At 37.2% G+C, this 26307-nt stretch overlaps 1 protein-coding gene across 1 annotated transcript; it reads right to left on the bottom strand.

Moving 5' to 3' along the window:
- Positions 1–824: 824 nt before the first annotated feature.
- Positions 825–14945, bottom strand: LOC102749834 (NXPE family member 1). The gene is given in 13 exon segments (XM_081799434.1): positions 825–4258; positions 4260–4329; positions 4332–4376; positions 4379–4601; positions 4603–4684; positions 4857–4887; positions 5247–5459; positions 9600–9666; positions 11929–11966; positions 11969–12030; positions 12032–12269; positions 12272–12371; positions 12373–14945. Coding segments are annotated over 13 exon segments (1518 nt in total). The 5' UTR covers positions 12565–14945; the 3' UTR covers positions 825–4101.
- Positions 14946–26307: the final 11362 nt, after the last annotated feature.

Here is a 26307-nt window from a genome sequence, read left to right as displayed (position 1 = left end):
TATTTAGGTGCTCCCATGTTGAGTGCATAAATATTTACAATTGTTATATCTTCTTGTTGGCTTGTTCTCTTATGATTATGTAGTGTCCTTCTTTGCCTCTTGGTACAGTCTTTGCTTTATTTATTTATTTTTATTTACTTTTTATTTTTTTTAATTTAATTTTATTATGTTATGTTAGTCACCATACCTCATTAGTTTTTGATTTTAAAGTCCATTTTGTCCAATATAAGTATTCCTATCCCAGCTTTCTTTTCAGTTCCACTTGCATGATATATATTTTTTCATCCCTTCCCTTTCAATCTGCATGTGTCTTTAGGTCTGAAATGAGGCCCTTGTAGGCAGCATATAGATTGGTCTAGTTTTTTTTTATTATTGATGAAGTCACCCTGTGTCTTTTGATTGAGGCATTCAATCCATTTACATTCAAAATAATTGTTGTTAGTTATATATTTATTGCCATTTTGTTACTTGTTTTATGGCTTTTTTTCTTTTTCTCTACCCCTTTCTTCTCTTGATCTCTTCTATTGTGTTTTGATGGCTTTCTTTAGTAATATGCTTGGTTTCCTTTTTATTTTTTGCCTGTTACAGGTTTTTGATTTGTGGTTATCAATAGGTTTATAGATGATATCTTGTGCATATAGCAGTCTATATTAGGATGATGGTCACTTATGTTTGAACCCATTCTAAAAGAACTGAATTTTTACTCTCCCCCCCACCATATTTTACGTATATGGTGTCATACCTTATATCCTTTTATTTTGTGAATCCAATGACTGATTTTTATAGATATACTTGATTGTACTGCCTTTGTGCTTTAACCTCCATACTGGTTTTATAAGTGATTAATCTACTACCTTTTGTGCTATGCATACCTGTGAATTTTTTTTTTCCTTTCCTACTTTTCTTACTCCTGCTTATGGAATTGTTTCTACTCAAAGAATCCCCTTTAACATTTCTTATAAGGCTGGTTTAGTGGTGATGAATTCCTTTAACTTTGTTTGTCTGGGAACCTTTTTATCTCTACTTCTATTCTGAATGATAGCCTTATTGGATGGAGTGTTCTTGGTTGTAGGTTTTTCCCTTTTAGCACTTTGTATCACACCACTCCCTTTTGGCCTGCAAAGTTCTGCTGAAAGATCAGCTGATGGCCTTATGGGTTTTCCCTTGTATGTAACTATTTTCTTTGCTCTTGCTGCTTTTTTTTTTTTTTTAAGATTTTGTTTATTTGAGAGAGAGACAGAGATAGCCAGAGAGCATGAGTGGGGAGGAGAGGGAGAAGCAGGCTCTCTGCTCGGCAGGGAGCCTGATGCTGGGCTCGATCCCAGGACCCTGGGATCATGACTTGAGCAGAAGGCAGATGCTTAACTGACTGAGCCACCCAGGCAACCCTCTCTTGCTGCTTTTAAAATTCTCTGTTTTTCACTACTTTTTCCCATTTTAATTACTATATGTTTTGGTGTGGACCTCCTTGGGTTGATTTTGTTAGGGTCTCTCTGTGCTTCCTGGATCTGGATGTCTGTTTCTTTTTCCAGTTTAGGGAAGTGTTGAGCTATTATTACTTTAAATAAATTTTTGCCCCCTTTTCTCTCTCTCCTTCTTCTTGGATCCCTATAATGCAAATGTTATTACACTTGATGGTGTTTCTGAGTTTCCTTAACTTATTCTCATTTTTTATTATTCTTTTTCCTTTTTCCTGTTCAGCTTAGTTACTTTCCATTACTCAGTCTTCCACCTCACTGATCTGTTTCCTCTAGTCTACTATTTATTACCTCTAGTGTATTTTAAATTTCAGCTATCGAATTCTTCATCTCTGGTTGGTTCTTTTTTATATTTCTTTTCTCTCTGTTGAAGTTCTCACTTTTCTCAAGTCCAGTGGGTATCTTTATGACCATGACTTTAAATTCTCTATCAGGCATATTGCTTATCTCTGTTTCATTTAGCTTCTTGCTGTGATTTTGTTCTGTTCTTCCATTTGGGACATATTTGCCATCTCCTCATTTTTTCTAACTCACTGTTTCTAAGTGTTAGGAAAGTCAGCTACATCTCCTGCTCTTGAAAGTAGCGGCCTCATGAAGAAGAGGTTCTGTAGTGCCCTTCAGTGCAACGACCCCTGTTCACTAGAACCTGGCACTTCAGTCGTGTCTCTTGTGTGTGTTGTGTGCACCTTACAGTTGTGGCTGAGCTGCATTTGCCTTTAGTTCAGTTATCTGCAATGGCTCTCTTTGCTTGTTTTGAGCAGGGTTTGGTCCCTGTGTTGTTAGTGGGCCAGTCTGGGGCTGCCTTGGGCTTGAGTTGAGTCAAATTAGGCATTTGCCAGAGTTGCGGTAGCACCAAACTGCAGTGTGAGGTTCCCGTGTCATCCTCCTAAGAAGGTTTTTTTGATGGGTGGGGCCTGCTGTCAGACCAGATGTCTGCCCCCAGCCCACTGCTGGGTCCAAAGTTGGAGAGGTGTGTATGGTTCTCTTCCCCTCTCCTTGGGGCAGGAGTCACTTTGGTGTGGTCCTGGCTCCTTTTGGGGCTACTTGCACATTGCCTTATTTGTAGCTTTGCTTTGGATGGACTGCCAAGGGCACATTGGAGGGGGATGGGTCCACAGGAGAACATAGGGGCAGGGTGCCTGGTACCAACAAGGTGCAGGAGGGGTCTGCAGCTGCCTGGGAAAAAATCCCACTGATGCTGGGTTGGAGGGGGTGAATCTACAGGAGAGCATGCAGGATAGGGCATACTGTTAGCAAGCTGGGTGGAGAGTGTTTGAACTGTGCTGGTTCTGGCAGATGTCTCTGTATCTAGGTTGGGAAGTGGGAGAGAGAAGCATCATGTGAGTTTTTTTTTCCTTGGAGAAGTCTCCCAAAGACTTCTCTGTCCCTTCAGCACACACTCTGAGATTAGTAAATAAATCTCTCTCCTGTACACCCCAGACATTTTCCAAACTGCTGCTTCTCTGCTGTATCTCAAAAGGGCTGTTTGTTATGCTGTCTCTTTAAGAGCAGGGATACAGTTTCCTATCACCCTCTGACTCTCCCAGAGCTGAGTCTGTTGATTTTTAAAGTTCCAGGTGTTAACCCCGCTGATTGTAAGAACACACAAAGTTAGGCCCTTCTGGTTTTTAAAGCCAAATGTTATGAAGAGTCATCTTCCCAGTGTAGTTCCCCGGGTCTGAGGTACCGGTATGTGCTCTGTTCCTCTCCCCTCTCCATGCCTATGGTGTCCTATTCTCCCATGGGTCAGTTTGGCTCCTGACTCTGTTTCCACCCTTCCTACCCTCTTCTCTACAGTTAGCTGTGGAGAGTCTGTTCTGCCAGCCTTTGGGTCATTTTCTGAGTTTATATTTATATTGATGTGGGTGTTATCTGGGTATATCCATAGGACAAGGTGAGCCTAGGACCTTCCTCCTCTGCCATATTCCCTGGAAGTTTAAGATTAGTTTTTGTATTTTTAAAAATCTGGGAGGAAGTCAAAAGAATAAATTATATGAAATTGGAATTTCAGTGTCATAAAGTTTTATTGGAACATAGCCATACGAATTCATTTACATGTTGTCTATGGCTGCTTTCACCCTACAATGGCAGAACAGTTGTAACAGAGTTGAATGATCTGCAAAGTGTAAAACATTTACTATCTAGCCCTTTACAGAAAATGTTGGATGACACATCATGATGATCACATGTTTATTCTCTTTTACCCTACTAAAGTATCAGGTAGGATGCTTTCAGCCGCAAGTAACAGAAATTATGACTCAAACTTGTTTAAGGAATGTGAACATTTATTATCACATGTAGACAGTCTCCAGGGATGGTATAGTCATTCTTCATGTCTTATTCTCCTGGCTTTGCATCCAGTGTTGTTTGTCTTTGTTCTTAAATGTCCTCCCTGCCCAGACAGATTCTTTTGATTTTGATTTTCTTTGTCTCTAAAATAAAATTTCTCTGACAATACAAGTAGAATTATTTGTAGAGATTGGTTTCTAGGGATTTTGTATATTTATGCTTCAGCAAATGTAGTTTAAGAACATGTTAATCTGGGCGCCTGGGTGGCTTAGTCGGTTAAGCGTCTGCCTTCGGCTCAGGTCATGATCCCAGGGTCCTGGGATCAAGTCCCACATCAGGCTCCCAGCTCTGTGGGGGGTCTGCTTCTCCCTCTGCCCCTCTCCCACTCATGCTCTTGCTCTCTCTCTCTCTCAAATAAATAAATTCTTTTTTTTTTTTTAAAGAACACGTTAATCTGATTTCCAATTACATGATCACGTGGGTGGACACTTCATGCCATATGCAAATGATCATGTCACATATGCAATGACACACACACTGAGATCTTTGAAAATGTCCTTATGGCAAGATATTTAATATAACCATGAAACTTTCCAAACATTTCTGTGTCTCCCTGATGTTTTCTGTCTTAAAGATCACTTTAGTGGCTGGGCTTTTTAGGAACAGTACTTGAGAAGCTTTTTAGGCACCGATGGCCTTGTGAATGAAAATGTCAGTGAGGAAGGGCCTGAAGTGCTGGCCAAGTGTGATGATAATCTTTTCATTTTTGTCACCTGATATCCAGTCAATTTCCTGAGGGATATAACCCTCATCTATCACAGATTAGAGCTGAAAGAGTGACAAAAGAGTAGCTATGTTTTTTCCACCCAATCTAAATGTGTCTGTCTGCATCCAAAAGCAAATGTTTCTTAAAAATTTCAGTTGCATGGGGTGCCTGGGTGGCTCAGTCAGTTAAGGGTCCACCTTTGGCCCAGGTCATGATCTCAAGGTCCTGGGATCAGGCTCTGTGCTCAGCGGGAAGTCTGCTTCTCCCTTTCCCCCCTCACTCATGCTCTCTGTCTCTCAAATAAATAAATACTCAAAAAAATTCCAGTTCCATGAAGATCAAAAAAGTTTAGTGCTAATAAAAAATTTTTTTAACTCAAAGGCAATGATTAATATTTTTAAAAAGAATATTCTATCATTTAAAATACTCATCTATCTAGATTATTTTTGATTGGAACATCCTACACTTTAGGGTAGGTTATCTGTTCATATGTATGAAATATCAATCAAAATGTAAAGTTTTCATTGGAATTTATAAAAAGGAACAACATTTCTTGTGAAAAAGGGAATAAAACATATTTTAAATTAAAAGGCTCAAATCTAGAAATCTAAATGAAGTTGAAAATAAAATAACCGAAATGAGAGAATAGAGATCTCATTAAAAGTCCTTTAATATCAGCCTGAATTTCTGAAGAATGTAAAATAATTACATACTTTTTGCAAGTTTGGGTAAGTATTCGATCCACTGGTGCAGTGTAGAGTCTCCCAGGAGGTAAAAGAATTTTCCTTTCAAACAGTCATTTATTTCAATTGTATTTATCTGAATCTGGTTATAAAATATTGTAATCTACCTTCCTTCTGAAGTATAACTACCACGGACAGGAATCTTCATTCTGACTTGGTACTTGTCTTTTATTTTTTCACTCTCTAGTAACAGAAACACTTGTGGTAAGTGATTTTATTGGCATAAATTAAATATCTAACCTTCTTTCTTTGTCCTTCCCTTTGTTGATTTCTTTCTCTCTTCCTCACACTATTTCCTAATTCCTTCCCTTCCTCTTACTATTTTTTGATCACCAGCTTTGTTTTAGCCACTTCTACTCATTCATTTGAGTCATCTTGACTCCTTCTTGTTCATTTTCTCCCATAGTTAGCTCTTTGTCTCTAACTTGAATATTAGTGGTCTAAAAATTGGTGTCCTTGCACCAAACTACTTACCTTTGTTCCATTAATGAAGCAGTAGTTTTATTTTCTCTATGAAATTTTTTTTCCATAGGAATATTTTTGTTAAAAACTAGCTTAAAAATATAATACACCCACATTTAAAAAAATCCAAATAGTAAAATACCTAGTTTGAATTGATATTTTAAAAATAGGATTTCACAAAAAGTAACATACAGCAGACAACACAAACTAATATTCTGAGATTTTCCAGCAAGTTCCATTAGAATTACAGGCTCTGTTAGCACATGTCTGCCTTCCAAGGCATTGTATGTAGCAATGCACCAAAAGTTTTGCTATGGCATAATGAAAATCATCAGATTTCTCACCTGTCAAGTTTCCTTTTAACTCACTATGCCCCTCCTCATCCCCACTGAGTGAATGCCTTCTATTTTAGGTTTGTTACATAGCATTTCTGTACTGATACCATATTCTGTATTAGACAGGAAGCAAGTAATAATGACTTAAAAATATAAATTTATTTATCCCTCACATAACAGTCCTAAAGTAAGCAGGCCAAGGCCAATATGATGTTCCATGGTTTCAAGGGCTCCAGTTCCATCTGCCTTATTCTGCCACTCTTTTTTTGGAGAAGGTATGATAATCTTAACTTTATTAGTTTCTTATAGCTTTACTGAGGTATAACTGACAACAAATAACTACATGTATTTAATGTATGCAGTTGGGTGAATTTGAACATATGCTTATACCCATGATACCATCATCACAATCAAGGTGCTATTCTTTTTTTTTTTTTTAAGATTTTATTTATTTATTTGAGATAGAGAGCATGCATGAATGGGAGGGTGGGTGGGAGAGGTGGAGGGATAGAGAGAAGCAGGCTCCCCGCTGAGCAGGGAGCCTGATGTGGGGCTCAATCCCAGGACCATGACCTGAGCCGAAGGCAGACGCCCAATCGACTGAGCCACCCAGGCACCCCATGGTGCTATTTTTAACATATGACAGCAATCTCATGGTCTAACATGGCTCTTTGATCTCTCAGCATTATATCTAGAGTTTAATCAATAGGAAGGGGAGGGCAAGTTGTTTTATTCTTAAGGCATGACCTAGATGTTTCCCATAGCACTTCCACTCATAATCCTGGCCAAAATATAGTTATGGTCACCACTAGCTGCAAGGAAGACTATAGCCTTTAGGTGGGTGACCATGGGCCCAGATAAATAATGGTGTTTTGTTACCAAAGAGGGAAGGGAGAAGGGATACTGGGAGACCACGCCCAGTCTCTGCTTTACTCCCCATGCTTAGTCCCCCATAGACCTTGCATTCCCTGGTTGTCTAGATCCACAGAATAGTCATAAGCATGGTTGTACTGTGTTTGTAACCTGTGGACAAAGTGGAAAAATAGTGATGGTGGAAGAATTGGAAAATTCTGAAATAAGAATTTTTCAGGTAATCCTGGAATAGCTAAGTCCTGGTGATTTGGTTTGCTAAAGAGAGTTTCCATAATCCTATAATTATATTAAAATTTTAGTGTGACATGGTTGGGTTTCTGTGAGGTTTGATACATTGCACCCTGGATGACTGAATATCGTTACCCTGGAATCTTAAGATCCATACACCCATCCTAATAATGTAGTGGCATGCTTTGGTGAGAAGAGAGCCTTTAAGCTTATTATTGTAAACCATATCTTGTACAATATTTATGTGTCAAGGTATTCATTTTGCCAAGTGTCAAGCTAATATATATATATATATCAGATATATAACAAATTTCCTTATGATTAGTATTAACATTTACTTAACAGTATGTTAATAATAAGATTCCATTATATTTATTGATTAGTTTAAAGATTACGGTAGAGAGACTAATGTCTCCCCAAAGATACCTGCATTCTAATCCCTGGGACCTGTGAATATGTTACCTTCCCTGGCAAAAGGGACTTTCCAGATATGATTATAGGTATGGATTTTGAGATGGGAGATTTTCCTGGATGATCCAGGTGGGACCAATCTAAATCTCATGTGTCCTCAAAAGGGGGAGAGGGAGGCAGAAGAGTGGGTCAGAAGGATGTGATGTGGGGACTTGACCTATTGTTGTAGCTTTGTGAAATGGTGGAGGGGGCTGTGAGGAGGAACAAGGGCACCTCTAGAAGCTGGAAAAGGCAAGGAAGCAGATTCTGCCCTAGAGCCTCCCGAAAAGAATGCTGCCAATACCTTTATTTTAGCTCAGTGAGACAGATGTTTGACTACTAAACCACGGAACTGCAAGATGATATATTTTTATTGTTTTAAGCCACTTTGCCACCTTTCAACATCAAGTCATCCCATCCAACAACATTTATAGAAATAGAAGAAAAAAAGCCCCTTAGTTTATCACTTAGTAACATGAAACGTCTCTTTCTGTAGATCATGCACATTTTAAAAATTTTTAAATTTTTTTAAAAAAGATTTTATTTATTTATTTGAGATAGAGTGAGAGAGAGCACAGGCAGGGCGGAGGGGCAGAGGGAGAAGCAGGCTCCTGGCTGAGCAGGGAGCCCAATGCAGGGCTTGATCCCAGGACCTCAAGATCATGACCTGAGCCGAAGGTAGACACTTAATGGACTGAGCCACCCAGGCGCCCCTAGATCATGCACATTTTGTTAAATTTGTGAAATAGCTTCTCAGAGCACAAAGTGGATCACATCACTCTCTTCCTTAGTTGATTTTTGTAGCTTTCAAAAGCTTACTGAATGAACCCTAAAATTCTCAGCATGGTCATTTGGTTTCTTCCTTTCTTTCTAGCCTCTTCCTTTGCTATGGTCCACTAAATACTCTCACTCCATTGGCCTATTGAACAAAGTTCATGGTGATTTTGCTTACAAGTAGAGTTATCAGATAAAAAAAAATACAGGATGCCAAATTAAATTTGAATTATTTCTAATAAGGAATAACTTAGTGTATTTTCTGTGCCGTATTTACTCTTTATCTTATGTAATATGCATAAACACTTAGAAATTACTCAAATTTAACTTATACCCTAGATGATTATTTGCTAAACCTGGCAACCCTACTCATGATTTTTATGAGTTTTCTCTTTCACCTCATTCTCTGTCTACAGATATCCTTCAGGGCTAAGTCAAATATCAACTTTAACATAAGCCCTTGCCTTTTTACTTTCTTCATAGAATTGGTAGGTTGAATGTCTTTTGGATTGCAACCTTGCTGAACATTTATTTTTCTCCATTTGCCCATAATTCCTCATATCTATTAGAACCTTAATAAACATTTGCAGAATACATGAATAAATATTAGGCAATAAATCATTAGTTGAAATAAATCTCAAAATGAATGTTATTGGTAAACTCAGATAGGCTTTATAGAAAGTTATTTTAAAGCCAAGTATAAACATTATTCTTTTATAAGTAACATGGCTTTGCATTTGCCACTAAAACACATTTAATAAAAAGGACACTCCATATAAAATTGCTAAGTGCATAAACTAAAGGTTAGGAAGTTATGCCAACAGAGAATTAGGATAACCAAACCAAAATGTTCCTATTCTGAAGCTGTGGGTAACCATCAAAGACATTTGCACAGTGCCCCAGACAGATCACTGACTCTAGGAGATGCACTACCATGTTTAAATATGAATGTAGAATACTAACACTTTCCCCTTTTGGATAAACAACTATAAAAATCTGTTATAAAAAAAATTTGAAATAATTTCCTTGAGCTGATTTCTCTCTTTAAAATCCAAGGTGACTGACATCACAAACACCGGCTAGGAATTGTGCTCCAGGAAATCCATGATTACTAGGATTCATATTGATAAACTTACCCCTGCATAAGAATATCTCTTGGAAGACCCACGCCATGCACCACCCACCACAGGACAGAACAAACTTACTATTACATTGGAGATGTCCATGAGTTTAAGAGGTTTCACCATTTCAACTCCCACATTGAACCTTCAGAAAATAAGATAACAAATTAGCCTGCTGTCTGTCCATACAATACAGGTAATAGAAGCCTTTTGTTTGTGAGTAAAAAATAATTTAAAATTTTCTACAACTGAAAATTATTGTGAATTTTGTATGTATTGGACATTGTATATGGATTAGCATTTTGGAAAACTGTCTACCTTTCTGAGAGCACCTGAAGTCCAGGGCCACTCTGCTTATCTGCCCCATGCAATCAGTGTGTCCTGGGATTTTCAATTCAAAATATTTATCTAATAAGCAAGTTCTCTTCTTTCATTGTTTCTGCATCACTTATTCAAGTTCATGTAATAGTTTTCTTGGATTACTGTGAGCTTCTAATTAACCAAGCTGCCTCAGTTTCATCCCACCTATATTCTTCAATACAACTGCCAGAACACCCTTTCTAGTTGCAAATGCAACTGCATTCATTACTATTTAAAATCCCAATGACTTACTTAAGGACTTCAGGCTCCTTAGCATGGTATGCAGACCTTTTTTCACAGGGTTCCTGCTTCTTTATCTACGTTTCTTGCTATGCTTACCTTCCATTTTTCCTAGAAACTCACCTTCTGATGATTGTGAACTATATCAAGGAAGGTAGTGCATTTGCCTGATTCACGGCTATCTCCCTAGTATCTTCAAAGAGGCTGGCAGAAAGTCATGTTTAGTCTGATGCATGAATAAATATACATTGCATTTCTTTTCCTCCAGCTGATGAGTCTTCCTGCTTCAAAGCTCTTATCCTCCTTTTGATTCACTCTTTGTTTCAAACCTGTGTATGTGTATATGTAAAAGGGAATATAGGAGGAATGGGGATCCAGGTGCTAGGTATAACAAATATAAGTGGTACTTAATTCTCTGCTGTACATGACTCTCAGGTTCAATTCAGAAAAAAGGGAAGAGATCACATTTTCATCCTTACTGTGACTTTAGGCGTAAGAATGGTTAGTGGGTAGGAAAAGATTTGGTGTGATGCACCATCAGAGATCAAAGAGAAAGAACAGAAACCCAACTGAGCTTTTACTTATTTCAGAAGGGAGTCAGGGACTACAGATCAACACTTGGATAGCTACACGAAATCTGGAATGCATGTTATTTTTTCCGTATTTGCTATCCATATTTTACTTCCTCTTAGCATATTTTTTGAAAGCTTGAGGGAAGAAGGTAGCATTCCACTCTGTCGTTAGGCTTAGGGAAAATTATTCCTCAGGATCAAAATGGATAGTAGCAGAATGGAAAGGAAGAGGAATCGGACTGAGCTTCTGAAACTTAAAGTTAGCAAAGGAGCAAAAGAATCTGGAACTGATAAGTTGTCTCAGGGCTTGGCCCACAGGTTCTGTATTTGTGGTGGTACAGAGTTACCCTTTGCAGAATGGCTCATGAAAAGATCATGATAGTTCATTCTAAGCAATGAAGTTTTCCAGCTTAATGGAGAACTGGTAGACCAAGGAGTGAGCATCTATTGTGAGCAAGGGAAGAAAGATATAGAATTGATGCAGCCATGATTGATGAGAGAAATATGCTTATATTCCAGTTTGTGGAGGCCTGTTAACTGGTGGCTTTTAAGAATCACTACATCACAATTTGGTGAATATGGACTCCTTCAACCTGAGCAGCACATGCTGAGGAGAGTCTGATCTTGAGATCAACTGGAGATGACCAGTAGGAGTTGGCTTTTGGGAAAGATTACTCAGGATGCAGTGTGGACAGTGGATTAGAGATGGTAGGATTGTTGGGAGGGAAGCTATGACAAGTAGTCTAAATGAGGTGATAATCTGAACTCAGCAGCACTAGGCATGGAGAGAAATGGATGAATGCAAAAGATATTTAAGAGGTGGAATCTACATAATAGGATATGGGGGATGAAAGCACATGGATGTTCATTTTATCAAAGAATCCTTTTTTGGTGTAACATTTTAAACACAGAATACTTTTACGCTGAACATATTTTGTAAACCTAGGTCTACAGTAAAAGACATGATTGAATCTGAGAATACTGATCATCATGGGAAAGTAAAAGTACATATAACACAGAGTTCTACTTTGGGCAGCCCTCTGTTAGTGAACATTTTGGTGAGAATGCCAATCTTGGCAGTGGGAGTCATAAAAAGGGATCTCACAAACACACCACATGTCTCACCAGACTTTGAGTAGAAGAGGCATCTGAAAATGTCATGTTCAATATTAATTGAGATGGGCAATATAGCTCTGCCCATGGGAACTTCTCAGAGTGTTTAAATGTATATTTATGTGTGAAAAAGGCTTTATTCCTTGACAGTAAGATAAGAATCTCTCCATTCTGAGTGGTCATGTGAATCAGGGCCTCACAGGGTGTGTGCTGAGGTCTCACGCAGCTCAGCACTTGAGTTTAGGGTCAGGCCATATTCAGCGAAGACATGAGTGGTGCCATTAACAAATTTACCTCTGAAAATAACCCTGTCATGGCCTTGGTTCCTTGCCCTCAAGAGAGCAGATACTCCTTCACTGGGGTGGATGATCAGGAGGACAGAGACCTGGCCTTCCTAGAACAGAGTGACACTGACAAGGTAGGTGCCATTGTGGAAGTCTGTCACCTTTCCTGCAGTGCCTGTTTTAGAGATGGGGATGACATCCTGGCCCTCGGGAAATACCACCTACTTTCCTTCCTGCATCCCAAGTGGTCCCTCCCCTCTAGTCGGATGTCTAGCTGATCCCCCCCTGCAGTAGGTGTCTCAAGGCTGGAGGATGTTGGCTGTGCTGTGTGCGGCACTGGTGGTGGGGTTCATGTGGGTGAAAGGTCTGGGGGGGATCAGCTGGTCTAGTTTGTCCATGATTCCCTTTATTCTTTGCTCAGTCTCTATTGGTGGCTTTAATGGGCTTAGTGATATTTTAGGGTATGAGGACTTCATGGAGGTGTTCCAGTGATGGAAGGAGATAGGTAAGTTTAGACCAGACCAAAACTGAAATTACAAGGTATGTGACATAATGAAATGAACCAAGTCATTTTACTTATGAATTTGAATGTTTATTTACCGATCATCATATTATTTAAACTCTGATAATGTTGAATGACATGTAAACATTTTGTAAATTAAAAATTATTTTTTAAATTGTTGATATACAACATTATATTACTGTCAGGTATATAACATAGTGATTTACCCATTCTTTACATTACAAAATGTTCACCAAAATCAGTATAATCATGTGTCAACGTATGAAGTTATTACAGTGTTATCGACCATCTTCCCTAAGCCATAGTTTTCATCCCCATGACTTATTTATAACTGGAAGATTGTACTTCTTAATCCCCTTTATCTGTTTCCCTTATCCCTACTCTGCCCTCTCCTCAAGGCAATAGTTTGCTCATTTGTTTATGAAATTATATGATATTTGTCTTTCTCTGTTTGGCTTAATTCATTTAGCGTAATACCCTCTAGTTCCATCCGTGTTGATGGAAATGGCAAGATTTCATTCTTTTTCATGACTGAGTAATACTCTCTTTTGTATGTACATCATATGTCCTTTATCCATTCATCAATCAGTGGACACTTAGGTTGCTCCCATATCTTGGGTCATGTAAATAATGCTTTAATAAACATAGGGGTCCATATATCTTTTTGAATTAAGGTTTTCATTTTCTATAGGTAAATACCCGGAAGTGGAATTACGAATAGTATTTCTATTTTTAACTTTCAAGGAATCTCCCTACTGTTTTGCATAGTGGATGCACCCAATTTACATTCTCACCAACAGTGCACTAAAGTACTTTTTCTCCACATCTCTGCCAATGCTGTTATTTCTTGTCTTTTTGATACTAGCTATTCTGATAGGTGTGAGGTGATATCTTATTGTAGTTTTGATTTGCATTTCCCTGATAATTAGTGATGTTGAGCATCTTTTCCTGTGTCCATTGGCCATCCATATGTCTTCTTTGAAAAATGTCTATTCAGGTTCTTTGGCCGTTTTTTTTAAATTTAAATTTAAAATTTTTTAAAAGATTTTTTTTTTATTAGAGCATGTGTGTGTGCATGTGCACGAGCAGGGAATCCTATGCCCAGGACCCTGGGGTCATGACCTGAGCTGAAGGCAGACACTTAACGGACTGAGCTATGTGAGCACCCCTCTCTGCCCATTTTTAATTAGATTATCATATTTGGTATTGTGTGAGTTCTTTATATATTTTGAATATTAACACTTTGTAGGATATATCATTTGCTAATATCTTCTCCCATTAAATTGGTTGCTTTTCATTTTGTTGATAGTTTCCATCACTGGGCAAAATCTTTCTGGCTTGACATAGTCTCAGTGGTTTATTTTTGCTGTTTCCCTTACCTGAGGAGACATATCCATAAAATGCTGCTTGTTTTGTTTTAGATGTTTTATGGTTTCAGATCTTACAGTTAGGTCTTTAATCCATTTTGAGTTTATTTTTGTGTATGGTGTAAGAAAGTGGTCCAGTTATCCCAATACCATTTATTGAAGAGACTATGTTTTCCCCATTGTATACTCTTGCCTCTTTTCTCAGAGATTAATTTACCATAAAAGTGTAGATTTATTTCTGGGGTCTAGATCCTCTTCCCTTGATATATGTATTTATATTTGTGTCAGTACTGTACTGTTTTGACTACTGTAGCTTTGTAGTATATCTTGAAATCTGGAATTCTGGTACCTCTAGCTTGGTTCTTTCTCAAAATTGCTTTGCAGTTTGGGGACTTTTGTGGTTCCATGCAAGTTTTAAGATTGTATGTTCTAGTTCTATGAAAAAAACTATTGGTATTTTGATCAGGATTGCATGGAACCTATAGATTGCGTAGAATGCACGGTTTAAAAATATTCTTCCAATCCATTAACATGGTTTATCTTTTCATGTTTGTGTCACCTTTAATTACTTCCTCAGTGTCTTTCTTATAGTTTTCAAGTACAGGTCTTTCACTTGGTTAAATTTATTCCTAGGTATTTTATTCTTTTTAATGCAATTATAAGTGGGATTATATTCTTAAATTTTCTGCTAGTTTGTTACTAGTGTATAGATATGCAGATTTCTATATTAATTTTGTATCCTCAATTTTGATGAATTCACTTATTTTAGTAGTTGAAATCTTTAGGGTTTCTATATATGGTATCATGTCACCTAGAAATAGTGGCAGTTTTGCTTCTTCCTTACCAATTTAGATAACGGTTATTTCTTCTCTAATTGCTGCAGCTAGTACTTCCAGTAGTATGTTGAATAAAAGAGATGAGACTGGACATCCTTGTATTGTTCCTGATTTTAGAGGAAAGGCTTTAGTTTTTCAACAGTGAATGTGATACTAGATTTGAGGTGTATCACTAAAGGAAGAGTAAATGCACCTGAATCAATTAATTATTCATAATTGGATTCAATATATTTGCCCACAACTGTTCAGGCCTTCTAAAAAATGTTTATAGGTGTGGAAAATAGTAGAAAAAGAGGATCCTGAGCTCACTTCCTCCCATGGATACTTTGAAACAACAACTACATATAATGGAACTCACTCTGAAAATAACCTGTAATTGGCAGAATAGATCTCCACAACTAAAAACATGAAGAGAAAGTCACATTGACAAGAATACTGTGAACTAAACTCCCAATGTGGTGATCCACATCACAGGTGTTGAGTTACTCCCTGAAGAGCAAGGGGATCAAGCCCCACATTGGGTGCCCAAAGCCCTGGAACCTTTCACTAAAAAGCTGGGTTTGCAAATCATTAGGGCTTAACACTGGGAGAGCCTGAGGGAGCTATAGGAAATAGACTCCTCTCTTGAAGGACAAACAAACACTATATCACATGGTCCAAGCAGCAGCAGTTTAAAGCATATCTAGATTCTATAATCTAGATTATACATAAATGTAAAATTATACTAATTTTAGGGCATGTGCTGGAGGGGCAGAAATCTATAGGCACTTTCTTTGACAGTAATGGGGCGGGGGGATGCCATTTTTCTCACCCTAGCCTGGCAGGAGCCAGTTCAGGCACTTTCCATCTACCTTAGGGGTCGGGGAGGGCAGCCAGCTCTGCCTACAGCATGTCCACAGCAGTTGTGGTAAGGCCTCTCAGCCAGCTCTACTAGAGGCTGGCCCCTCCCACCCAGCTGCAGCTACAGCCAGCTGTGCTGGGAGCTAACCCCACCTATAGGCGGCCAGCCCAGCCCATCCAGGAGTCACCCCTGGTGACCAAAAAGTATTATATACTGGGCCCCCCAGGACACTTTCTACAGAAGGCTGCTGCTTTTAAGACCAGGAGATGTAGCTGACCTAACCTAATACAGTCAAATTCCATTGTTCCAAATAAATAAGATAAAAAGAGTTCAAAATAATAGTCAAAAAAGATGCTCACAGGACTCAAGAAAGGGTGGATGATCTCAGAAATTTACTAAAGAGATGATAGAAAATTAAACCCCAACCAATCTGAGCTGTAGAATATAATAACTGAAATGAAAAATACAGCAGAAGGAATCAACAGATTAGAGGATAAAGAATGAATCAGTGATCTGGAAGATAGGTAATGGAAAGCACCCAAGCTGAATAACAAAAAGAAAAAAGAATAGGTTAAGGGATCTCTTGGACAATGTATCAAGCATAGTAACATTCATATTCTAGCTCCCTGGAAAAGAGAAAAAGGGGCATAAAGTGTACTAAAAAAAAAATGATAGTTGAAAATGTCAAACTGGGGAATGAAACATATCTCAACAAGATGAATAGAAAGATGTCCACACAAACATATATTTAAAATGTCAAAAAAAAGGGGGGGGGGGGTGTCTTAAAAAGAGCAAGAGAAAAGCAACTAGTCACTTACAAAGAACTTCCAGAGGGTATCGGCTGATTCTTCAGCAGAAATGTTGCAGACCAGAATGGAGTGACATGTTATATTCAGTGTGCTAAAAGGGAAACACCTACAAAAAAAATAAACATCATTCAGAATTGGATACCTAGTTTATTACCACTATGCTGACCTTACAAGAAATGTTCGAGACTTTTTAAAGGGGAAAATAAAGAGCTATAAAGGTCGAAAGCAAGAATGGCAAAATCAATTATATATCTACAATAATTAAGGGATATGGTATCATATACATAAAAATTGGAGAGAAGTAGAGAAATACAGTGCTTTTAAATGTGTTCAAACTTAAGTCACCATCCACTTAAAATAGAATGCTGTATACTTGGGGTTTATATATGAACTCTATGATAACCAAACACAAAAACCTATAATTGGTATAGAAGAAATAAGGAATCCATACATAACAGCAAAAAAAAAAAGTCTTCAGGGAAAGAAAGCAAGAAATGAAGGAACAGAGCAGAACTACAAAAACAATCAGAAGATAATTAACAAAATGGCAATAAATACATACCTATCAATAATTACTTTAAATGAACGAAATGCCCCAATCAAAAGACAAAAAACAACCCATCTATATGTTGCCTACAAGAGACTAATTTCAGACTTAAAGACACCTACAGACTGAAAATGAATGGAAAAATATATTCCATGCAAATGGAACAACAAGAAGGGTAGCAATATTTATGTCAGACAAAATAGACTTTAAAAACAAAGACTGTAACAAGAGGTAAAAGAAAATTACATGATAAAATGATCAAGCCAACAAGAGTATATAATAGTTGTAAATATTTATGCACCAAATGTAGAATCACCTAAATAAAGTAATACAATAATAGTGGGGTACTATAACACCCCAGCATCAATGGATGGATCAAGACAAGAAGTCAATTAATTAAAAAAAAAAACAACAGTGGCTTTGTATGACAAATTAGACCAGATGGACTTAAGAGATATATACAGAATGTTCCATCCCAAACCAGCAGAGTACACTTTCTTTTTAAATGCATATGGAACATTCTCCAGGATAGATCACATGTTAGGCTACAAAGTAATTCTCAACAAATTAAAAAAGAATAAAATCATGTAAACTATCTTTCCAGACCACAACATTGATGAAACATAAGGAAAAAAACTCGGAGGCTAAACAACATGCTACTAAATAACCAATAGGTAAAGAAAGAAATCAAAGACGAAATGAAAACAAAATGTTTTAGTCATTGAACAGTTCCTAGTTACAGCAATACAGGGCTGCTGCAAGAAACAAGAAAAATCGCAATCTATCCTTGTACCTAAAGGAATTAGAAAAAGAAAAAAAAGAAACCTAAAGTTAGAAGAAAATAAGAATCCAGTGGAAATAAATGAAATAGAGACTGAAAAAGAAAACAAAAGATAAATGAAACTAAGGGCTGGTTCTTTGGAAAAAGATAAACAAAATTGACAAACCCTTGGCCAGACTCATCAGGAAAAAAGAGAGAGGACTTTAATAAATGAAATCATAAAGAGAAGGAGCAGCCAACACTACAGCAATATAAAGGAGTGTAAGGGACTACTATGAGAAACTACATGCCAAAAAATTGGAGAAACTAGAATGGAAAATTTTATCTTCCAAGACTCAGGAAAAAATAGACAATCAGAACAGATTGGTTACTAGTAGAAAAATTGAAATGGTAATTTAAAAAATCTCCCCAAAAACAAAAGTCTAAAACCAGATGGCTTCACAGGCTAATTCTATCAAATAGTTAAAGAAGGGTTAATACTTCCTTTACAAAATATTCCAAAAAATAAAAGAGGAAGGAATGCTTCCAAATTTATTCTATGATGCGAGCATTACTCTGATACCAAAACCAAAGACATTACAAAAACCCAAATCTACATAATATCCCTAATAAACCTAGATGCCAAAATTCTCAACAAAATATGAGCTGAAGTCAGTAATACATTAAAAGTATCATTCACCGGGCGCCTGGGTGGCTCAGTTGGTTAAGCAACTGCCTTCGGCTCAGGTCATGATCCTGGAGTCCCGGGATCGAGTCTCGCATCGGGCTCCCTGCTCAGCGGGGAGTCTGCTTCTCCCTCTGACCCTCCCCCCTCTCATGCTCTCTCTCTCTCATTCTCTTTCTCTACTAAATAAATAAAATCTTTAAAAAAAAAAATATCATTCACCATGAACAAGTTGGATTTATTCCAGGGATGCAAAGATGAGTTAATATCCACAATTAATCCATGTGATACAACACATGAACAACAACAAAAAACCCATTACAAATTATATGATCATCTCAATAGATACAGAAAAAGCATTTGACAAAGTTCAACATTTGTTCACAATAAAAATTCTCAACAAAGCAGGTATAGAGGGACCATACCTCAACATAATAAAGGTCATATGTGACACACCCACATCTAACATCATACTCAATGGTGAAAACTTTTCCTCCAAGATCAGGAAGAAGACACAAATGTCCATTCTCACCACTTACATTCAAAAGAATATTGGAAGTCCTCACATCAATCAGAAAAGAAAAAGACAATCCATCCAAACTGGTAAGGAAGAAGTAAAACCATAACTAATTCCAGATGACATATAATTATATGGAGGAAATAGTAAGACACTGGGGGGAAAAAAACCAACATTAGAATAAATGAATTCATTAAAGTTGAAGGATAGAAAATTCAGAATCTGTTTCATTTCTATACCCTAATAACAAAGTATGAGAAAAAATTTTAAGACAATCCCATTTACAACTGCCTAAAAAAGAATAAAGTATCTATGAATGAATAGAATCAAGCAGGCAAAAAGATCCATACTTTGAAAACTATAAGATACTTATGTAAGAAATTGAAAACAACACAAACAAATGGAAAGACATTTCATGCTCATGGATCAGAAGAACTGATATTGTTAAAATAGTCCTACTACCCAAAATAATTTACAGATTCAGTGGCATCCCAACAAAAGTACCAATAGTACTTTGGAAGCACAAAAGTCTCTGAATGGCCAAAGCAATCTTGAGAAACAAAGCTGGAGGTATCATAATCCTAAATTTCAAGATATAATGAAAACATATAGTAATTGAAACAGTATGGTACTGGCACAAAAATAGTCACATATGTGAATGCAACAAGATAGTGAACATAGAAATAAACTCATGGTTAGTCTACAACACAGGAGACAAGATGTACAGTGGAGAAAAGACAGTCTCCTCAGTAAATGGTGTTGGAAAACTGGACAGCTACATGCAAAATAATGAAACGGGACCACTTTCTTACATCATACACAAAAATAAAACATATTAAAACCGACATTTGAGGCCTGGAACCATAAACTTCTAGAAGAAAACATGGGCAGTATTCTCTTGAATGTTAGCATTAGCAACAATTTTCTAATTACGTCTCCTCAGGCAAGAGAAACAAAAGCAAAATATTGGCATTACACCAAGCAGAAAGATTTTTCACAGTGAAGGAAATCATCAAGAAAAAAGACAAAGCAACCTACTGACTTGGAGAAGTTATTTGTAAAGGATCTATCTGATAAGGGGTCAATTTCTAAAATATTTAAAGAACTCATACACTCCAACCCCACAAAGATTAAAAAATGGACAGAGGACCTGAATAGACATTTTTTCTGAAAAAGACATATAGATGGCCAACAGACACATGAAAAAATGCTCAACATTGCTAATCAGGGAAATGCAAATCAAAACCACAGTCGGATATCAATTTACACCTGTTAGATGGTCATCAAAAAGACAAGAAATAGCAAGTGGTGAGAATGCAAAAAAAAGGAATCCTTGTGCACTGTTGGTAGAAATGTAAATTGTTGCAGCCACCACTGTTCAAAACAATACAGAAGTGCCTCAAATAATTAAATACCATATGATCCTGTAAACTCATTGTGGGGTATTTACCCAAAGGAAAAAAAATTACATATTTTGTAAAGATATATGCACTCCTATGTTCACTGAAACATTATTTACATAAACCAAGGTATGGAAGCAACCCAAGTGTCCATCAATAGATGAATGTATAAGGAAGATGTGTTAAATGTATATACAATGGAGTATAACTCAGCCATAAAATATAATGAAATCTTGCCATTCATGATAGAATACACTCTAGATCCAGCCCATGTTGAGTAAAATAAACAAAAATACTACATGATTTCACTTTACAATGAATTAAACAACAAAACAAAACCAGAAACGGATTCATAAGTACAGAGAACAAACTGATGGTTGCCAAAGAGGTGGGGGCTGTGTGGATGGGCAAAATAGGTGAAGCAGATTAAAATTTACAAACTTGCTATTATAAAATAAGTTACATGAAGAAAATTGTTGTATAGGGAATATACTCAATAATGTAATGTTGCATGGTAATAGATGGTAACTATTCTTATCATGGGAAGCACTGCATCATGTATAGAATTATTGATCACTATGTGGTACATCTGATAGTAATATAACATTTTATGTCAACTATATTTCAATAATTAAGAAAACAGAATGAGGATAAAGATGTAAAATACGTTTTATACATAAACATGGGTAAGAGTAAAAATGGTGTTTGTAGAACGTGTTGGAAGTTAAGCAAGCACGACCTAAAATAGATTACTATATACATAGGGGTTATATATGAACCACATAGTACAATAAAGCAAAATAACTATAATAAAAAAGAGAAAGTTATCCATGCATAACACTAAAGAAATTCATCAAATCACAAGGGAAGAGAGCAAGAGGAGAAATGAAACAGTGAAGAACTACAAAAACAACCAGAAAACAAACATTTGGCAATAAGTACATACTTATCAATAATTACATGAAATGCAAATGGGCTAAATGCTCCAATCAAAAAACATAGGGTTACTGAATGTATAAAAAATAAGAAACCTCTATATGCTGCCTAAAAGAGACCCACTTCATATTTAAAGACACACAGACTGAAAGTAGAGGGATAGAAAAAGATTTTCAATGCAAACGAGTGTGTGTGTGTGTGTGTGTGTGGCGGGGGCGGGGGGGAAGCTGAGGTAGGAATACTTAGACAAAATAGAATTTAAAGATTTATTTTATTGAGAGCAAGCGAGCAAGCACAAGGTGGGGGGAGGGGCAGAGGGAGAGAGAGAATCGTCAAGAAAACTCCCCACTAAATGTGGAGCTGATAGAGGGGCTCAATCCCAGGATCCTGAGATAATGACCTGAGACAAAATCAAGAGTCAGATGCTCAACTGACTGAGCTACGCAGGTGCCCCTAGACCAAATAAACTTTAAAACAAAGAATGTAACAAAAGACAGGAGAATAACATAATGATAAGTGATCATTCTAAGAAGAGGATATAACAATTATAAACATCTACATACATAGGAGTGCCTAAATATGTAAAGCACTATTAATAATCATAAAGGGAGAAACACAGTAATACAGTACTAGTGGGTTAATTTAATACCCCAGTTACGTCAATGGATAGATCACTCAGAAAGTCATTAAGGAAACAATGGGTTTAAATGACATGTTAGACCAGATGAACTTAAGATTTAAGCTTTATAGATTTATAGATTTAGATTTATAGAACATTCCATCCAAAACAACAGTATACACATTTGTTTCAAGGGCACGTGGGACATTCTCCGAGACAGATCATATGTTAGGCTACAAAACAAGTCTAAATAAAGGGGTGCCTAGGTGGCTCAGTCAGTTAAACATTTACCTTTGGCTCAGGTCATGATCTCAGGGTCCTGGGATTGAGCCCCAGGTCAGGCTCCCTGCTCAGCAGGGAATCTGCTTCTACCCCTCCACCCCCTTCTTCCCCACCACTTGTGCTCACGCTGTCTCTTAAATAAATAAAATTTGAAAAAAATAAATTCAAGATGATTGAAATCATATCAAACATCTGTTCCCACCAGAGTGCTGTGAAACTAGAAATCAATTACAAGAAAAAAACCTGGGAGGAATCAGAACACCTGGAGGCTAAACAACATGCTACTAAACAACTAATGGGTCAAGGAAGAGATCAAAAGAGAAAATGAAAAAAAAAAAACAAAAAAAACCCAAAACTTGGAGACAAATGAAAAGGGAGGCACAGTGTTCCAAAATCTTTGGGATGCAGCAAAAGTAGTTCTAAGTGGAAGTTTTATAACAATACAAACCTATCACAAGAAATAAAAATCTTTTTTTTTTTTTTAAAGATTTTATTCATTTATTCGACAGAGAGAGACACAGCGAGAGAGGGGACACAAGCAGGGGGAGTGGGAGAAGGAGAAGCAGGCTTCCCGCTGAGCTGGGAGCCTGATGTGGGATTCGATCCCAGGACCCCGGGACCATGACCTGAGCTGAAGGCAGACGCTTAACGACTGAGCCACCCAGGCACCCTAAGAAACAAAAATCTTAATCTAAACTTAGACCTAAAGAAACTAGAAGACAAGAAACAAAGCCTGAAGTTAGTAGAAGGAAGGAAATGATTACAGCAGAAATAAATAGATACGAAAAAAAAAAAAAGAAACCAAAAGCTGGCCCTTAGAAAAGAAACAAAATTTTTAAACCATTAGCCAGACGCATGTGTTAAATATAGCATAATGTATAGAGAAGTTGTACATCTGAAACTAATGTAACATTGTGTATCAACTATACTCAAACATTTTTTAAAAGGCAGTGCTATAAGAAAGGATTGTAATTATGATAAGCAATATTAAAATGGTATTTTAATAGATTATAATTAGTACTACAATAACTCAATGATTTTAGTAATTGGTGTAACTAAATAAAACTTTCCCAGAAGAGAGAGAGAGAGGGAGGGAGGGACAGAATGGACTTAAATAAAATTAGAAGTGAAAGAACAGTTACAACACAACCACAGAAACACAAGGATTATAAGAGGCTACTGTGAAAAATTATACACCAACAAATTGGACAAAGTACAATAAATGGGTAAATTACTAGAAACACAATCTTCCAAGATTAATCAGTAAGAAATAGAAAATCTGAACAGACTAATTACCAGCAATGAAAGTGAATCAGTAATATAAAACTCTCCCCAAATGTTTAAGACCAGATAGATTCACAGGTGAATTCTACCTAACATTAAAAAAATAGTTAATAACTATCTTTCTCACAGCTTAAAAAATAGAAGAGGAAGAAATGCTTCTACATCATCCTATAAGGTAAGACTTCTTCTGATATGAAACCAGGCAAACAGTATAAGTGAAGAACATTACAGGCCAATATCCCTAATGACATAGATGCAAAAATCATCAACAAAATATGTGCAGACTATATTCAGCAGTACATTAAAAGCATCATTCACCATGATCAACTGGGATTTGTTCCATGGATGCAAGAATGACTCAATAGCCACAAAGTGATACACCACATTAATACAATGAGTAAATACCATATGATCATCTCAATAGATGCAGAGAAAGCATTTGACAAAATTCAACATCTGTTCATGATAAAAAGTCTGAATAAAATAGGTATAGAAGGGGGACACCTGGGCGGCTCAGTCGTTGGGCGTCTGCCTTCGGCTCAGGTCATGATCCCAGGGTCCTGGGATCGAGCCCCACGTCCTGCTCCCTGCTCAGTGGGGAGTCTGCTTCTCCCTCTGCCTCTCCCCCCTGCTCCTGCTCTCTCTCTCTGTCTCTTTCAAATAAATAAATAAAATAATTAAAAAAAATAGGTATAGAAGGAACATACCTCAACATAAGAAAGGCCAAATATGACACATCTACACTTAACATCATACTCAGTGGTGAAAAACAAAACTTTTGCTCTAAGATCAGGAATAAGACAAGGATGTCCATTATAACCCGTTTTATTCAAGAGAGTACTGGAGATCCTAGCCACAGCAATTAGACAAGAATAAGAAACTGCATTCCAAGAATTAGGAAGAAGTACAACTGTCCCTATTTCCAGATGATATGTTACTATATAGAGAAAATACTAAAGAGTTCATCAAAAACTATTAGAACTTACAAATTCATAAAAGTTGCAGGATAGAAAATTACAGAAATCTGTTGTATTTCTCTACACTAATAATGAAATAGCAGAAAGAGAATTTAATGAGACAATCTCATTTATAATAGCATCAAAAAATACCTAGGAATAAATTTAACCAAGGAGGTGAAAGACTTGTATTCTGAGAACTACAAGATTGATCGAACTGAAGACGACATAAACAAATGGAAAGATATACCATGCTCATTGATTGGAAGAATTGGTATTGTTAAAATATCCATACCTCATAAAGTAATCTACAGATTCAATGGCATCCCCATCAAAACACTAATTCTTTTTTCACAGAACGAGAATAATGCTAAAATTTGTATAAAGCCACAAAAGACCCCAAAGAGCCAAAGCAATTTTGAAAAAGAACAAAAGTAGAACTAACAGAGTCAGATTTCAGAGTGTACTGTATACATTATAGTACTGGCACATAAACAGACACACAGATCAATGGGAGGGAACAGAGAACCAAGAATTAACCTGATGCTTATATGGTCAATTAATCTATGACAAAGGAGGCAAGGATATACAATGAGGAAAGACTGTCTTTTTTATAAATGGTGTTGGGAAAACAAGACAGCTATACGTAAAGAATGAAATTGGACCATTTTCTTACAGCATACACACAAGTAAATTCAAAAAGGATTAAAGACCCAAAAGGAAATAGAAAATAAACTCTTGGACATTGGTCTTAGCAATACTGCTTATATATGAATATATATATATATTCCAAATAATCCAAATAAATATATTTATTAAATTATTTATTTGAGAACGAGACAGCATGCACAAGCAGGGGGGGAGAGGGAGAAGTAGACTCCCTGCTGAGCAGGGAGCCCAACATGCAGGGCTCAGTCCCAGGACCTGGGTTCTTGACCTGAGCCAAAGGCAGATGCTTAACCAACTGAGCCACCCAGGTTGATGTGGTTTTGGAGTAGAGGTGAGGTTTGGTGGGGTGAAGTCCGGAGCTGATGACCAAGAAAGAATTCTTGAGATGTCTTTGGTGCAAAATGGTGGTTTATTGGGGTGCCTGGGTGGCTCAGTCATTAAGCATCTGCCTTCGGCTCAGGTCATGATCCCAGGGTCCTGGGATTGAGTCCCGCATCAGGCTCCTTGCTCAGTGGGGAGTCTGCTGCTTCCTCTGCCTGCCACTCTCCCTGCTTGTGCTCTCTCTCTGACAAATAAATAAAATCATAAGAAAAAAATCCTCACCCAAAAGTAAAACATATATTCCAAACAAACAAATAAATAAATGGTGGTTTATTAAAGCAGAAAGCTGCTGCACTGGGGTCTTGAGGAGTGGCTGATTATATACTCAGGAATTGGGAGAAGTAAGGAAAAGGGAGGTTTCAAAAGAACTTTCATATGCTAAAGAGGACCAACCTACAAGTACCAAAGTCCTTGCCCTTGTCAAGTTAAGGTTGTTTCCCCCTCTATCAAGGTATTAACATTACAACACTTGGGAGATTCCTGGAAGAATGTCACACATGTCCCACCCAGGAGTGTGAGGTGGGGGTGGGAGGGAGGTTGCAGGGTGTCAGCTTGTGCTTTGTCCTCAGCTTACCTTCTGCTCCCTCATCACAGGCACCCCAGAAATGTATTTTTTTAAAAATCTGTCTCCTCTGGCAAGGGCAACAAAAGCAGTAATAAATAATTGGGAATAAATTACTAAAAAGCTTTTGCATAGTGAAGGACATATCAACAAAGTGAAAAAAACCCTACGGAATGGGAGAAATTATTTTCATATGATGTATTTGGCAAGGGGTTAATATTTAAAGTCTTTAAAGAGGTCATATA

The sequence above is a fragment of the Leptonychotes weddellii genome, chromosome 11, assembly GCF_054177405.1.
Source record: "Leptonychotes weddellii isolate Sample4059 chromosome 11, ASM5417740v2, whole genome shotgun sequence".
Taxonomy (NCBI): Eukaryota; Metazoa; Chordata; class Mammalia; order Carnivora; family Phocidae; genus Leptonychotes; species Leptonychotes weddellii.
This window is presented reverse-complemented; position numbering and strand designations above follow the sequence as displayed.